At 54.1% G+C, this 16684-nt stretch overlaps 1 protein-coding gene across 1 annotated transcript; it reads left to right on the forward strand.

Moving 5' to 3' along the window:
• Nucleotides 1–4173: 4173 nt before the first annotated feature.
• On the forward strand, nt 4174–5133 carry LOC128901464 (olfactory receptor 14A16-like). Its single transcript, XM_054183477.1, has one exon. It carries the CDS (start codon nt 4174–4176, stop codon nt 5131–5133), a length of 960 nt encoding a protein of 319 aa, XP_054039452.1.
• The last annotated feature ends 11551 nt before the right edge of the window (nt 5134–16684 follow it).

The raw sequence follows: 16684 nt of genomic DNA on the forward strand, positions 1-16684 counted from the left end.
TGACTCGCTCTACAAGAGCTTCTTCCTCTTCTTCTTGATGATGGTAAACTTTATTTCTTTAAAACCATTCCATTCATTCATTCTTCCTTGACAAGACAGTTACAATTTCTCAGACTTGTATTCTGGCATGATGGTTTTAGAGCAGTATTATTCCTCTCCTTTCAAACTCTCCTTTCATTTAATGGCAACACCTCTCAGACAGTATTGTCCCTAAATCATTTCTACTATCTTTTATTCTCGTTTTTTAGTGCTTGCATGTGGAGTTGTTTATCCTGATTATCACATCTCTGACTAGCTCTTCCTTGTTTGCCAGTACCGGATCCAGGTGAGCATCCAGAGCCCTTGTTGTCCCATTGGGCAGCTGTATTAAGAAGTTGTCCCTAGATCCTCCTATCTCTTTGCACCCTCTTTTACCTGGACTGTGAATGCCAGGACAATTACAGTCCCCCACAGGAACTGGCTCATTGACCTGGAGACTTCCTTTTCTTGCTGACAGAAGGCTGTTCCTGCTTCCTCACCCTCATGGAACGGTTCATAACTGCCAATGTGACGTCACCCTTCCTGGCTCCTCTAATCCTCAATGACAGAAGCTAACCGTCCTGGAAGAGCTGCATCCCTCGGAGCTGCCTCTTCACACTGGGGGCATCCCCCATCCTCACCCTCCCTCACACTCTCTTCTGCAGAGCCTCTATCCCTCCACTGCAGCACCCCAGGTGAGCAAGCTGGCCCACCACATCTCATTTCATCCAAACTGTCCCAGTGCTGTGAGGCTCCAGCTCCTCCTGCCTGTTCTCCAGCTCCTCCTGCCCGTCCATGTTTGGGCTGCAGCATGTCAGGAGTGGCACCAGGGCTGAGGACAGGCTTGTTACAGGCAAAGGCGGTAACAGGGAGCCAGGACCCCGTTCTGCTTCACACGGTGGAGTGCTTGGCAAATGGTAATGTAACAAGGAAATGAGGTGCCCAGAGACTGCCCTGCAGTCTCCAAGGCCAGAGAAACAAGAGACCTGGCATGGTACCGGAGGCTTTTTTGTTTTAAAGTAATGGAATAAATGCAAATAAATAAGGTGTCACCAGTGCAGGGATGTGGAGCTATCTTAGCTTTGCAGTGACTGGTGCTCTAGTAAATGCAGGGGATAGAGAGAGAGCTTGGAGCTCTGCATGCTCCAGGGATATATGTGACAAGGTGCATTCAGGTGCCCCAAACATAGAGGACTGCTGCCATTTGGGATGGCCAAGGAATGCCCCCTTCCCCCTCTGGACCTCAGCTGATGCTTGGGAAGGATGTGGGTGTTCCCAGAGATTTTGCATCAGAGCTTGCAAACACTTGTACAAGTCATGGACCACCCATGGCCCCTCTGTCATCCCCAGGCTTATGTGGGTGAGCAACGGAGTGCCCAGAGAAGAAAGGGCAGGGGCTGAGAGCAGGGGCTCACCTGCCAGCAACACTTTTGTGCAGCCCTGGACTGAAGCCAGAGGAATCCCAGCTCCTGTGGCTGTGGGGGGTGCATGGCGGGAGAAGAATCCTGCTTCTTCCAGCTGGGGATGAGATGTCTGCCTTGCCTCAGCTGAACCACAGCCCCAGCTGAAACACGGCCCAGCTGAACCACCTCCCCTTTTCCCTGTCTCCATGTCCTTTTTGTGATGGGTCAGGAACAGTGGTGTCCAGAGGGGAACTTTGACACCTCTCACAGAAAACCTCACTCTGGTAGGACAACTTCTGTTGCAGGAATCAGTCCCTCTCCACTGTTTAGAGAGGGACCCTTAGTGATTATTTTGTTGGCTCCGAAGTACATTCCCAGGGATGATCCTGCTGCCTTTCAGGCTCCGTCAGCCCTGGACCCCCAGGGACACCTCAAGGGAGCCCCAGAGGGGAGAGAGAAGGTGATGCCTTGAGCTGGTCCTCTGCTGCTGAGCTGTGCTGGGCTCCTGGGATGGAGGGAGCTCATGGCAAGCGGGCAGCGCTGCAGAGAGACAGCTCTGCCCAGGAGCAGCTCCTCTGCCAAGCACAGCAGGGCTGAGGGCACTGAAGCAACGGAGATGTTACAGGCGATGTGGAATGGGAGGATGCTGAGAGCTCACTTGGAGGGGGGATCTTCACAGCCCTTAAGAGAGTGAGTCTCTGGCTGCAGAGCAATGTACATGAGTGTCCTGGAGGGGTCTCCTAGAGCTGGCACATCCCAGAGCAGTTAGGATGTGGCAGGATGGCTCACAGGGTTTCTTTCATGTGGAGAAGGATGTGCTGCAGAGCGGGGCTTCCCTGTGCCCCCGCACAGTGACAGGGCATCGCAGCTCCCTTCTTCCAGGGAGGGCTGCAGGGCTGCGAAGCCAGGTGTGCAGCCAGGGGTGCCCAGAGCTGTCCCCGAGAGCAGGGTCCCTGCACCCCAGGGTGCTGTGTGCTGGGACACTCGGCGCTCAGCATTCAGCCTGCCCGGGGAGCTCCTCGCAGTGCTGTGGGGAGAAGCTGTGGGTGGAAGGAGGACCCGCAGCAGGGCAGGTCGAGAGGGCGCTGCGGGAGTCAGGGCTGCTCACAGCTCCACATCACCCCCAGGACATTTGCGGAGGGTCCTTTTCAAGGACACTAAGGCCACCATTCCTTGAAAGGGAAGGTATCTGTGCTTTGAGGTTTCTCCTGTTGGTTTTCGGGGTGGGCTGTGGGAGATGGGAACTAATTTCTCTGTTCTGGAGAAGGCACTGAGACCAGCTCTCATTAGGACATTTCTGAGCTGCTCCTCAGGCCCTGCACACACAGAGATGTCCCTGGGCAGTGCCCTGCTGCCAGGAGGGGTCTGCAGGGCAGAGCTGAGCCCCCAGCCGGTGGGATGGGGTCTGTGAACACGGGCAGGGAGCAGATATGGGGACAGATATCAGCTCCGGTCCTCCAACGTGGTACACAACACCACATCTAAAAGCACCTGCCGTGGGATGTCACTCTGTGCGGTGGTCACTACAGGGCAGTAAGAAGAGGGCTTCACTGCATGCCCACCTCTTTCTCTTTTTGTTTCATCTAGTGGGAGCATTGTGACTTTCTTCCTTGTTTCTCCACAGGTACATGTTGCTCTTGCTCTCTGGGGTTTGGGTGGGGGAACAGGTCAGCTTCTTTTTTGACACTGACTCTGGGGGACCTGCCCTGGATCTGTGTCTCAAACCTTCTCGCCATCTTTTCCCTCTTAAACAGGCCCCGATGCCCTCAGGCAGCAAAAGTCCAACAGCAAATGACCAGTGGTGGCTCCGTCCCTGAGTTCCTCCTCCTGGCCTTCACAAAAACGCAGGAGCTGCAGCTCTTGCATTTCTGGTTCCTTCAGGACACCACATCTTTCCGCTAATTCGCTGGGAGGTCTTTCTGGGCTGCAGGCTGCTCTCCAGAAGAGCTCTCCCGTAGCGTCTCTCTGTTATCTAGGAGGCCCGTGGAGAAGACACCTTGGTGCCGAAGCCATCGAAATGCCACTGGATGGCTGTAGGTGGGCAGCTGCAATGAGCCCTCTGTATCCCTGGCTGGAAGGGGAGAGCTGAGATTGTGCTCAGGTATGGTGGGACGGGATGGGAAGCTGGAGATCTGCACGTTGAAACTGGGTTCCTCTGCTGGTAGCAGTGCCCAATTTTCAGTGTGATCTTAGTCCAGCTCAGAGAGGTGTCGGCACAGGGCAGCTAAGTACAGGGCTGAAGGACAGACTGGCTCTCCTCACTCTGAACAAAGGGACGGCCTCTTTGCAACTCAGCACCCACAGGGTTTCACTTGGAGTGCAGCCGAAATACCAAGGACTTCTGCCTTGAAACACTGCTCAGGTGTGGTTGGGCTACAAGGACAAAATAAACGAAACAAAATCCCCAAAGCTCTGCGCTGCAGTTGGGTGATTTGGGAGGGCCAATGCTGAAAAGCTTTTTGATATCAGGAGAGGATTTAATCCGAGATCTCACCGTGTTCCTGTTTACCTCTTGCTGCAAGGCAGGACTGACTCCTCCTAAGCCAACAGCAGAGCCCCCTGCTCCCAGTGACACCCTCGGCTGGCCCCAGAGAAAGCTCAAGAAGGGACCTGGCAAAGGTATTCCTGAAAAGCAGAGAAACACTTCAAGGGATTTCTATGAGGAACAGAGTAGGTTTTGCCCGGAGAAATCTCCCCTAACTTCTCCATGCCTTTTCTTCCATGGACAGTCATCCATGCCTAGAAGGACCAAATGTCCAACGGCAGTTCCATCACTGAGTTCCTCCTCCTGGCATTCACAAACACGCGGGAGCTGCAGCTCTTGCACTTTGGGCTCTTCCTGGCCATCTACCTGGCTACCCTCCTGGGCAACGGCCTCATCATCATCGCCATCGCCTGTGACCACCACCTCCACACCCCCATGTACTTCTTCCTGTTCAACCTCTCCCTCCTCGACCTTGGGTCCATCTCCACCACTGTCCCCAAATCCATGGCCAATTCCCTCTGGGACACCAGCGTTATTTCCTATGGAGGATGTGCTGCCCAGGTCTTTGTCTTTTCCTTTTTGATGTCAGCAGAACTGTACCTTCTCACCGTCATGGCCTATGACCGCTACGTTGCCATCTGCAAACCCCTGCACTACGGGACCCTCCTGGGCAGCAGAGCTTGTGTCCACATGGCAGCAGCTGCCTGGGGCAGTGGTTTGTTCCACGCTCTGCTGCAAACTGCCAACACATTTTCACTACCGCTGTGCCAAGGCAATGCCATAAACCAGTTCTTCTGTGAAATCCCCCAGATCCTCAAGCTCTCCTGCTCCAACTCCTGCCTCAGGGCAGTTGGGCTTCTTGTGGTTGGTGTCTTTGTGGACTTTGCATGTTTCCTTTTCGTTCTTTTCTCCTATGTGCAGATCTTCAGGGCCGTGCTGAGGTTCCCCTCTGAGCAGGGACGGCACAAAGCCTTTTCCACATGCCTCCCTCACCTGGCCGTGGTCTCCCTGTTTGTCAGCACTGGTATGTTTGCCTACCTGAAGCCTCCCTCCATCTCCTTGCCATCACTGGAGCTGATGATGGCTGTTCTGTACTCGGTGGTACCTCCAACTTTGAACCCCGTCATCTACAGCATGAGGAACAAGGAGCTCAAGGATGCAATTAGGAAAATGATTTCTTGGATGCTTTTCAGTTGTTATGAACTTCCCTTCTCTCTGCACAAATGACTCCCCGGGTATCCCATCCCAGGCCTGTACTATGAGTTTTTTAGTTATCATGCTCATCATTAGGATTACATAGGCCTACAGGAAAGCTGGGGAGGGACTTGTTATCAGGGAGAGGAGCAATAGGATGAGGGGTATCGGTTTTAAACTGAAAGAGGGGAGATCTAGATTAGATATTAGGAAGAAATTCTTTACTCTGAGGGTGGTGAGGGACTGGCCCAGGTTGCCCAGGGAAGTTGTGTATTCCCCATCCCTGGAGGTGTTCAAGGCCAGGCTGGATGGGGCTTTGAGCATCCTGGTCTAGTGGGAGATGTCCCTGCCCAGGGCAGGGGCGTTAGAACTAGGTCCCTTCTAACCTGAGCCATTCTATGATTCTATGATTCTGTGATTATCATCACCAGTATTCTTCTCGTTATCATCACAATAGTTGCTGTCATTATAATTTTGTGGTAATTTGTGGTTATTTTGTCCCTACACAAATGTTTAGACTCAACCTACTTCTACCAAGGAATGAACGTGTGCTCTCTCACTTGGAGCCCATATAAATGTACATCCAACAGTGAGTCAAAGCTGGCTCCCATATAGCATCACCGTAATAAAGTGTGACCTCCTCAGTGCACTGCCCCAAATTGGGCTCTTCTTCCAACGATGGTGCTAAGAATACGCATAAGCAAGCGCTCCCGCAAAGGGACTGTTTCTTCACTGATTAATGAGCAAAGAGCTCGCTGTCACATTGTGACTTAGATACTGAGGGCTGGATTTAGGACTAACCCCATCTACTTACAATGGAGATGGTGAGTCATCACAGAGGTACATACCCCGGACTTTCCCACGCAGATGATGGCGTTAAGGAAGGGAATCTGGAGCGGCCTTGGCCGGTGTGTGCCTGGGGTGAGCAGTGACTGCAGCCCCATAAAGTGAGAGATCGCCCAAGGTGGGGCCATTCAAAGGACAAGTTCTAAACCCAGGCACCTGCAGGGAAACAAGGACTCTGCTGTCCCAGAGGAGGAAATGGTGGCCCAGCAGACACAAGGAAGGGAGGCAGGGGAGTCATTCATGTCCCCCTCAATCAGGACTGAACATCTACTCTCCTCTGAAATGCATCAGAGGCCCTTCAAGCACCTGCCACATCCACAGGATGTAGCTTAGCAGCAATGATGCCCACCCAGCTCCCATGAGACAGTGGGGAGCACAAGGAGAGGTTCAGGAATGACCAGGAAGGTCAGATGAGGGAGGGAGAGAGATGAGATGAGAGCTGACCTGGGTTAGATATTGCACTGGAGAAAATGCCCGTGTTCAGCTCATTCAAAACTGTTTCCAGACCGTGGATACCCTGAAGCATGCTCACAGTGCAGAGTCAGAAGTTCTTGCTGTCCTGGTGCTCCACCAGGCCTGGGAAGGGGCTGAAGAAGGACTGGTGTCTTCCGCTCCCCATCCCTTTGTGCCCTTGTCCCTCATGAAGAGTGACATCGAGACAGTGGCTGGCAGCCTGTGGCAGGGCTTGCACCAATGGAAGCATGACCCGGCAGCCGTGTGAGTTTGCTGCTGTGCCTCACTCAGTCCCTGTGCCTAGCACGTGGCCTTGAGACAGCTTCCCCCACCCTACGTGCTGGCTCTCACCCCCAAAAGCCACCCCTGTCCCGGCCAGTCCGGGGAAGGGCTGATCATTGCAATGTGGCCAGCCCCATCCATACTGGGGGAAGATACAGCCGTCCCCAGGCTCACACATTCCCAGACCCTGGCAGATCCCGGACTTGGGCTGTCTGCAAACTCTTGCGCACCAAGATGTGTTGTGCAGACCACGTCAGGGGGATGTTTCCCCACCCCTGAATGCACCCTGCACAGCGTGGTGCCCCCTCATAAAAAAAGCCCTTCGGCCGCACAGCAACCAGGTCGCTGCGCACTGAGCAAACAAGCAGGGAGCGGGTGTTCCCTGGGTGTGACCCACGGAACCACCCGGGAGCACCACGACGAGGGTGTAATTCCTGGGCTGGGGAAGCGGGCGGCCAAACAGGGCACGACACAACAGTCCAGTCACAGCGGTTCGCACGGCAGTTCGTGCGGGAGAGGGCTGAGACACTGCCAACCCGGCCAGGTAGCGATGGTAACTACTCGCCAGAAGACCGTGGCATCCATGATCTCCACAACCACCAGGTCTGATGCAGCCTCTCAGACAGAGCTCCTGTGGGAACACGCTGCCACACAGACACCAGGCTGCAGGGTGTGCCCTGCTCTCACGCCGGTTTCGGGTAGAGGATCTCCTCCGATTAGTGATGGAGCTCAGGGAGGAGGTAAGCAGGTTGAGGAGCATCAGGTAATGCGAGCGGGAGAGACATGCTTAGAGTAGAATCCTGCATCCCACGACAGAAACGCAGCTGGCAGACAGAACCCCTGCAGCAGGGAACTCCCTGTCCTCTCTCCCCCTGACTGAAGGTGGTGACTCAGAGGACAGCGGGCAACGTCAGGAAGTTCCTGCCCAGTGCAACAGGCGCCGCGCTCGGGACTGCCCGGTGACTACCCCATCTTCCCGGGTGCCATTGTGTAATGGGTACAGTGCTCTGCAAGGGAACCTGGACGATGACAAGCAGGATAGTTCTCCTATCTTGGAGGTGTCAGCGAGGTCCAGTCAGACCTCCCCCCGCATCAAAACCTCTGCAGTAAAGAAGAGAAGACGGGTCCTTGTCACAGGTGACTCGCTGTTGAAGGGAGCAGAAGGCCCAATACGCAGGCCGGACCTGGTGCATAGGGAGGTCTGCTGCCTCCCTGGGGCCTGGGTCCAGGATGTGAAGAGGAAGCTTCCTTCCCTGGTACGGCCCTCAGAATATTACCTGTTTTTGATCTTTTGGGTAGGCAGCGACGAGGTAGCAAAAAGAAGTCCAAGGGCAATGAAGAGAGTTTTCAAGACCCTGGGACGCCTGGTCAAGGGATCGGGAGCACAACTCGTGTTCTCTGTCCCCACAGCTGCAGGGAGCGATGAGGGGGTAAATAGGAGGAGCCAGCAGATCAATGCCTGGCTCCGAGCCTGGTGCTGCCAGCAGGACTTTGGGCTCCTTGACCATGGCCTGATTTATAAGATGCCAGGCCTGCTGGTAACGGGCGGGAACAGCTTATCTTGCAGGGGGAAAAGGGTTCTAGGTTTAAACTAGATTTGAAGGGGGGTGGGGATGGTACTGGGCTTGCCGGTGAGGTGCCTGGGCGTAGTTGCTCGGCACTTGTTGGGGAGTGTGTCAGTATTTCTGGGAGCCAGAAGGCACACCACATCTCACACCACATCTCACCGCATCTACACACACGACTCCCTCTCTGAAATGCTTATACACCAGTGCACGTGGCGTGGGGAATAAGCAGGAAGAGCTGGAGATCTGTGTGCGGTTGCAGGGCCACGATCTCATTGCAATTACTGAGACGTGGTGGGACAGCTCGCATGACTGGAATGCTGTCATGGATGGCTATGTCCTTTTCAGGAAAGACTGTCCAGCGAGGCGTGGTGGTGGAGTTGCTCTTTATGTGAGAGAGGAACTGGAATGCATGAAGCTCCCACTTGGGGCGGATGAAGAGGGGGTTGAGAGCCTACGGGTGAGGATTAAGGGGTAGGCAAATATGAGGGACACTGTTGTGGGTGTTTATTACAGGCCACCTGATCAGGATGGGGAAGCTGATGAGGCTTTCTACAGACAGCTGAAGGTAGCCTCGCAATCGCAGGCCTTGGTTCTCATGGGGGACTTCAATCACCCCGATATCTGCTGGGAAGACCACACAGCCAGGCACGCACAGGCCAGGAGGCTCCTCCAGTGCATTGATAATAACTTTTTGACTCAGGTGGTGCAGGAGCCAACAAGGAGAGGAGCGCTACTGGACCTAGTACGGACAAACACAGAGGGACTGGTGGAGGACATTAAGGTTGGGGGCAGCCTTGGCTGTAGTGATCATGAAAAGATAGAGTTCAGGATCGTGGGCGGGATTCACAAAACGACAAGAAGTAAAATCGCAACCTTGGACTTCAGGAGGGCTAACTCCGACATCTTCAAGAAACTGCTTGGAGAGATCCTGTGGGCTCGGGCTCTGGAAGGCAAAGGGGCTCAAGAAAGCTGGTTGGTATTCAAAGACCACTTCCTCCAAGCTCAGGATCGGTGCATCCCTAAGAGCAAGAAATCGGGCAAGGGATGCAGGAGACCTGCATGTTTGAGCAGGGAGCTTCTGAAAAAGCTCAAGTGGAAGAAGGAAGTTTACAGTAAGTGGAAGAAGGGACTGACCCCTTGGGAGGATTACAAGAATGCTGCCAGAGCGTGCAGGGATGAAACAAGGAAAGCCAAGGCCTCCTTGGAATTAAACCTGGCTAGGGATGTCAAGGTTAACAGGAAGGGCTTCGTCAAGTATACTGGAAAGAAAAGGGAAACTAGAGAAGTTGTGGGCCCACTGTTGAATGAGACAGGAGCCATGATGACGGAGGATGCAGAGAAGGCGGAGTTACTGAATGCCTTCTTTGCTTCAGTCTTTACTGCTTGGCCCAGCCCTCAGGAGTCCCAGACTTTGGAGAAAGTAACAGGAAAAGAGGAAGATTTCCCCTTGGTTGAGGAGGATCAAGTGAGAGACCAATTAGATCAATTAGACCAATTAGACGTCCACAAGTCCATGGGTCCTGATGGGATGCACCCGAGAGGGCTGAGGGAGCTGGCGGAAGTCATTGCTGGGCCGCTCTCCCTCATCTTTGAAAGGTCCTGGAGAACTGGCGAGGTGCCTGAGGACTGGAGGAAAGCCAACGTCACTCCAGTCTTCAAAAAGGGCAAGAAGGAGGAGCCGGGGAACTACAGGCCGGTCAGCCTCACCACCGTCCCTGGATAGATGATGGAACAGCTCGTTCTGGGTGTCATCTCAAGGCATGTGGAGGAAAAGAAAGCTATCAGAAGTACTCAACACGGATTCATGTTGACTAATCATGAATCACGTCTGACTAATCTGATAGCCTTCTATGATGGCATGACTGGACGGATAGATGAGGGGAGGGCAGTGGATGTTGTCTACCTTGACTTCAGCAAGGCTTTCGACACAGTCTCCCACAGCATCCTCATAGGGAAGATTAGGAAGTGTGGGTTAGATGAATGGACAGTGGGGTGGATAGAAAACTGGTTGAAAGACAGAGCTCAGAGGGTTGTGATTAGGGGCACAGAGTCTAGTTGGAGGTCAGTGATGAGTGGTGTTCCCCAGGGGTCAGTACTGGGTCCAGTCCTGTTCAGTATATTCATCAATGACCTGGATGAGGGGATAGAGTGCACCCTCAGCAAGTTTGCTGATGACAGAAAGCTGGGTGGGGTGGCTGACACACCGGAAGGCTGTGCTCTCTACAGAGAGACCTGGACAGGCTGGAGAGCTGGGTGGAGTGGAACCTTATGAAATTCAACAAGGGCAAGTGTAGGGTGCTGCACCTGGGGAGCAATAACCCCCCGCACCAGGACAGGTTGGGGGTGATCTGGTGAGGAGCAGCTCTGTGGAAAGAGACCTGGGAGTCTGGTAGACAACAGGATGACCGTGAGCCAATGGCATCCTGGGGTGCCTGAAGAAGAGTGTGGCCAGCAGCTCAAGGGAGATCATCCTCCCCCTCTGCTCTGCCCTGGGGAGGCCGCACCTGGAGTGCTGTGTCCAGTTCTGGGCTCCCCGGTTCAAGAAGGACGGGGAAATGCTGGAGAAGGGACAGCAAAGCGTTACCAAGATGATTAGGGGACTGGAACACCTCTCTTATGAAGAAAGGCTGAGGGATTTGGGTCTCTTCAGTCTGGAAAAAAGACACCTGAGAGGGGACCTTATCAATGCTTATAAATATTTAAAGGGTGGGTGTCAGGAGGATGGGGCCAGGCTCTTTTCAGTGGTGCCCGGGGACAGGCCAAGAGGTAATAGGCACGAACTTGAACATAGAAAGTTCCACCTAAACATGAGGAGGAACTTCTTTCCTTTGAGGGTGGCAGAGCCCTGGCAGAGGCTGCCCAGAGAGGTGGTGGAGTCTCCAACTCTGGAGACATTCAAACCACCTGGACGCGTTCCTGTGCCACCTGCTCTGGGCGACCCTGCTCTGGCAGGGGTTTGGACTAGATGATCTCCAGAGGGCCCTTCCCACCCCTGTCATTCTGTGATTGTGTGATTCTGTGAAATCCTCCTCCTTATTGATGCGGAGATCAGTGAGGTCACTTCATGGAGGCCTTTGCTCTGACGTCACCTTTGCCACAGCAATGTTTCTGTTTGGCCCATTTGGCATGAGGTGGGAGAGGAAGGAAAAAGCTCCAGTGGCTTCTCAGGCTTTCCCTTCTCCCTTAATGGAAGATGTTGGGGGATGCCAGGTCTTGCCAAAAAGAGAAGCTCAGCTGACTGGGGAGCTGGGACAGTTGTGAAGATTCCCCTTGAGAAACCTGAGTGTGGATTTATGGCCCTGATGTGCTGTGGGCCTAGAGTGGAGAGCTGCATTGGTCAGAAGAGCTTGAGAGAGGAAGAACTCAATGCCAGCTCCCCTGAGCTAGGTCAATAGTCTGGGGAGGCACACAGTCATGGTTTAACCTCACCCGCCACTCGCTCACTCCCCCTCACTGAAATGGAGAATCGGAAGAGGGAAAGTGGGCAAACTGGGTTGAGACAAAGGCAGTTTAATAGGTGAAGGAAAAGCCACGCGTGCGAGCAAAGCAAAATAGGGAATTCATTCACGACTTTCTGCCAGCAGGCAGATGCTCCAGGAAAGCTCCGCCACACAGAATGGTGACTTGGGCAGACAAACACCATCACTCCAAACACTCCCCTCTTCCTTCTTCTTTCCAAAGCTGTTATTGCTGAGCATGACGTCCTATGGAATGGAATGGAATATCCCTTTGGCCAGCTGGGGTCAGCTGTCCCAGCCGTGTCCCCTCCCAACTCCTCGTGCACCCCCAGCCTACTCCCTGGTGGGGTGGTGTGAGGAGCAGAAAAGGCCTTGGTGCTGTGTAAGCGCTGCTCAGCAATAACGGAAACATCCCTGTCTTATCAACGCTGTTTTCATCACAAATCCAAAACACAGCCCCATACAGGCTACTATGAAGAAATTTCACTCTATCCCAGCTGATTCCGGAACACGCAGACATCTTTTGTCTAGCTGGAATTCAAAATGCTTTGCAGTCCAGTTGGCACATGACTCCATTTGGCCAGCTGACTATCTCTGTAGGTTTTCCAGAAAATAATGAGGAAGGACAGGTTTTGTTGTCCTAAATGTGGGACTCTGCTATCATTTCAGCGGGCCAAAGGAATTCCTCACCAGGCAAAAAAATGACGCTCTCAGATGCTGTCCTGCCTCTTGGCATTGCCGCATTGGAGCTTGCAGTGGCCTGCACAGGACCACCTCTGGCACGGGGTGTTGCCATTTGAATAGCTCGCTGCTGGCGCCCACCTCTATTAATTCCCATGGGAGGTGAGACAAGCAGCTCACATGCAGGCACCTATTTTAGGCACACCTGAACGGAGGCAAGAGGAATCCCACCCGCTGAGGGCTTGTGGCAGGCATGGGAGGGCGCTGAGTCCTCTTCTAGCCCCAGGACTGCAAACCCAGGTTGAGATACCACTCAGTTGAATCCCTTGTCTCAGCAGGACTGAAGGAGATCTCTGCCTGTCACTGACTAGGTGTCCTGCCTAAAAATGGGACAAGAAATCACGGGTTTTAGACCTAAATCTGACTCTGTAAGAGAAATTATATTCCTGGAAGTAAGTGTCTCTCCCCAGCTGAGGGAGAAAATATCAGTCATTACTTCAGCCCCAGAACACCCAGAGGGAGCCCCAAGGGGACAGAAAAAGTGACACCTGGGGCTGGTGTTCTGCATCTGAGCTGGGCTGGGCTCCTGGGATGGAGGGAGCTCATGGCAAGCGGGCAGCGCTGCAGAGAGACAGCTCTGCCCAGGAGCAGCTCCTTTGCCAAGCGTGGCAGGGCTGGCGTCACAAGAGGAGACAAGTGAGACAGAGAGAGCTTAAAGGCAGCCTGGGGAGGGAGGATGCTGAGAGCTCACCGCGGGAGAAATCTTTACGGCCTTTCCCATGGTAAGTCTCTGGCTGCAGGGCAGTGCAGCTGCAGTTCCTGGAGCGATCTCTTAAAGCTGGTATGTCCAATAGCCCGTGGTATCTTCCAGGAAGGCTCTCACAGCTTCTCCAGTGCAGAGGAGGAGGATGTGCTCCAGAGCAGGGCTTCCCTTCTGCACCCTCAGAGGCACAGGGCATGATGGCTGCCTTCTCCTGGGCAGAGTTGGAGGGGTATAAGTGCGGGTTTGCAGCCAGGGGTGCCCAGGGCGGTCCTTCAGAGCAGGGTCCCTGCACCCCCGGGGGCTGCGTGCCGGGGCAGGGACTCTGCCGCCTGCCAGGGTCAGCTCTCAGCCTGCCCAGGGAGCCCCCCACAGCACTGCGGGGAGAAGCCGTGGGTGGAAGGAGTGACCCCCAGCAGGGCAGGGTCATTTTGCTGTCTAGAGGATGCTGTGTGGGTCAGGGCTGCTCACAGGTCCAGATTGCCTCCAGGACATTTGTGAGAAGACATTCCAAGAGGAAGGTCAAGTCAGAGATTAAAGAACGAAAAACTCTCCTGAGAATGTTCTTTCAGGTTTGTACCACTGGGAAGAGCTGGGGGAGGGAGAGAAATGGAAAAGAAGATCTTCGGTTTGAACACGAGACTGAGACCGAGAGATCAGTAAGTCTGCTGGAAATGTGATAACAGCCCATCACCCGCTCTTCAGTCCCAGACTGCAGCAGCAGCATGCTTACTGGCCATGGTGTGTTTGCTTCTGACCTCCTGCTCTGCACCACGGAACATGAGGGTGCCCCAGCATATGCCCTGCCGCCGGGAGGTTTCTGCAGGGCAGACCTCAGTCTGCAGAGGATGGGGTGGAAAAAGATAAACAGTTCCATGGTCAAACACGGGCAAGCGAGAGGAGTTTGGGGAGTTTGCACTTTGGATGGTGAATCCCCCGTCTCTGTCCAGTTCCTTTCTCAGAGCAACTTCTGAGTGTGCTCATCCTCCAGCTGAGGGAAGCAGGACGGAGCAGCTGGGAACAAGACTGCTGGAGAGACCAGCTCTCCCGAGTGATTCAGACCCAGGCACGTCTGCTCGGAAGAGTAAAACCAGAAAAGAGAAATCCCTCCTAGGGCACTTTTCCAGAGGCAGGCGGCCCCAGTGCTAATGTGCTCTTTTCCTCCAGGTCATGGAGACTATTCCCACAGGGTCACTGCACCCTGGCTCCTGCGCTCAGCCCAGAGTGTCCATCCTCAGTGTCCACCTCAAGGTATATATGGGGCTTTTTTTTCCTGCTTCTGTGTACCAGCTGCTATAGCAAGCAAGAGCTGAAGGGAGGAAGCTGCATGAAGGTCCTCTTGAGAAGAAGAGAGGTGATGTGGGCAGACTCGATGACAAACAGAACAGGTTTTCCTCAGACAAAGCTGCCCTAACTTGTCCATATCGTTTTCTCCTTGGACAGCACCCGAGTCCCAGAGGGACCAAATGTCCAACAGCAGCTCCATCACGGAGTTCCTTCTCTTGGCATTCGCAGAGTCGCGGGAGCTGCAGCTCTTGCACTTCTGGCTCTTCCTGGCCATTTACCTGGCTGCCCTCCTGGGCAACATCCTCATCACCACAGCTGTAGCCTGCGACCACCGCCTCCACACCCCCATGTACTTCTTTCTCCTCAACCTCTCTGTTCTTGATATTGGCTCTATCTTCACCACAGTCCCTCAATCCATGGCCAACTCCCTCTAGGACACCAAGGCAATCTCCTACTCAGGATGTGCTGCCCAGGTCTTCTTTCTATTCTTCTTTTTTGGTGCAGAGTATTCTCTTCTCACCGTCATGGCCTATGACCGCTACGTTGCCATCTGCAGACCCCTGCGCTACGGGACCCTCCTGGGCAGCAGAGCTTGTGTCCACATGGCAGCAGCTGCCTGGGGCAGTGGTTTGCTCCACGCTCTGCTGCACACGGCCAGTACATTTTCCCTACCCCTCTGCCAAGGCAATGCCATAAACCAGTTCTTCTGCGAAATATCCCAGATCCTCAAGCTCTCCTCTTCAGATGACTACCTGAGGGAATCTGGGCTTCTTGTGTTTAGTCTTGCCTTTGCTTTTGGATGTTTTGTTTTCATTGTGCTGTCCTACGTGCAGATCTTCAGGGCCGTGCTGAGGATCCCCTCTGAGCAGGGACGGCACAAAGCCTTTTCCATGTGCCTCCCTCACCTGGCCGTCGTCTCCCTGTTCATTAGCAGTTGTATGATTGCCTACCTGAAGCCCCCCTCCGTCTCTTCCCAGCTCTGGACATGGTGGTGGCAGTTCTCTACTCGGTGGTGCCTGCAGCAGTGAACCCCCTCATCTACAGCATGAGGAACCAGGAGCTGAAGGATGCCCTCAGCAAACTGATTCAATGGGTTAACCTTCAGCAGCAGTAAGCTGCCCGTCTCTCCTCACAGGGCGTTCCGAATTTGGGCCAGGACAGGCTTGTACTTTATTTGGTTTGGCATCTGTGATGATCGGACTCATACAGAAATGTTTGAATTCAGTCCATATCTCCAGAGGCATGATCCCGCTTTGCGCTTTAAGCCCGAGGCTTTAGGTAAATGAGTCGTCGCAGTAGCAGACCTGTCTGCCCGTGGCGCAGCTCCGTAATAAAGGGTGTCTCCCCAGTGCAGCGCCTGGAGGTTGGCTTCTTCTTCTGGCTGAAGTCAGGAATAGGTTCCAGGAACTTCCCTCTCCATGGGCTGCTGCAGCGCTTGCTTCTCCATGGGCTCATGGGAAGGGTCAGAGGGAATGAGGGATGGACTCAGCTGCGTCATGTGGGTGTCCAGTGCCCTGGGGATGGGGAACGGGCTCTGAATTGCCTGCTCAGGGCTGTTCCACTTGCAGCAGAGCTGAACGGTAGCTGCCCGGCTTTCTGGAAGGGAACCCGGAGCCCCCAGGAGAGCAGAGGGCATGTACAGGAGCCATGTTCCTGAGGTGGGCCTGACAGAACAAGAGACTGTCCAAGTGATGTTATCCAAAGGTGAAGCACTGTATTTAAGTATCCACAAGCAGACAAGGTCTCTGCCAAGACCAGGAGAGGCAGTGGGGAGCCAGAAAGACCAAGACAAGCACACTGCTGGGCGATTAACGTCTTCCTTAGTAAAAGAACATGGGTGGGTCAACATGCTCCCTGGCCAACATCCGGAGTCAGAGGGAATGCTTTGTGCTCCTTCCACAGCTGCAGACCTCTGGGAAGTGCTCCCATCTACCCAGAGCTGCTTCCCAGCCTGACCAGCGTGGAGTTACGCCATGGCCCAGGGCACCACAACCCCCTTTTGCTGCAGAGTGGCACCACCAGCTCCAGGCCCTGCAGGGAACACGGGGAGGAGAGCAGGAGCAGCAGGAGGTGTGAGGATCAGAGGAGGGATGGGGAGAGGTCAGACAGGAGAGGATCCAGGCTGAGAATTTCCTCACAGAGAAGAATGCTGGTGCTCAGCTAATCCAAGGCAGTGCCAAGGGTTTGGTTACCCTAAAGCATGCTCGTGGTGCAGCGTCAGAAGTGCACGCTGTCCTGGTACACTAGCA

This window comes from Rissa tridactyla, chromosome 25, assembly GCF_028500815.1.
Source record: "Rissa tridactyla isolate bRisTri1 chromosome 25, bRisTri1.patW.cur.20221130, whole genome shotgun sequence".
NCBI lineage: Eukaryota > Metazoa > Chordata > Aves > Charadriiformes > Laridae > Rissa > Rissa tridactyla.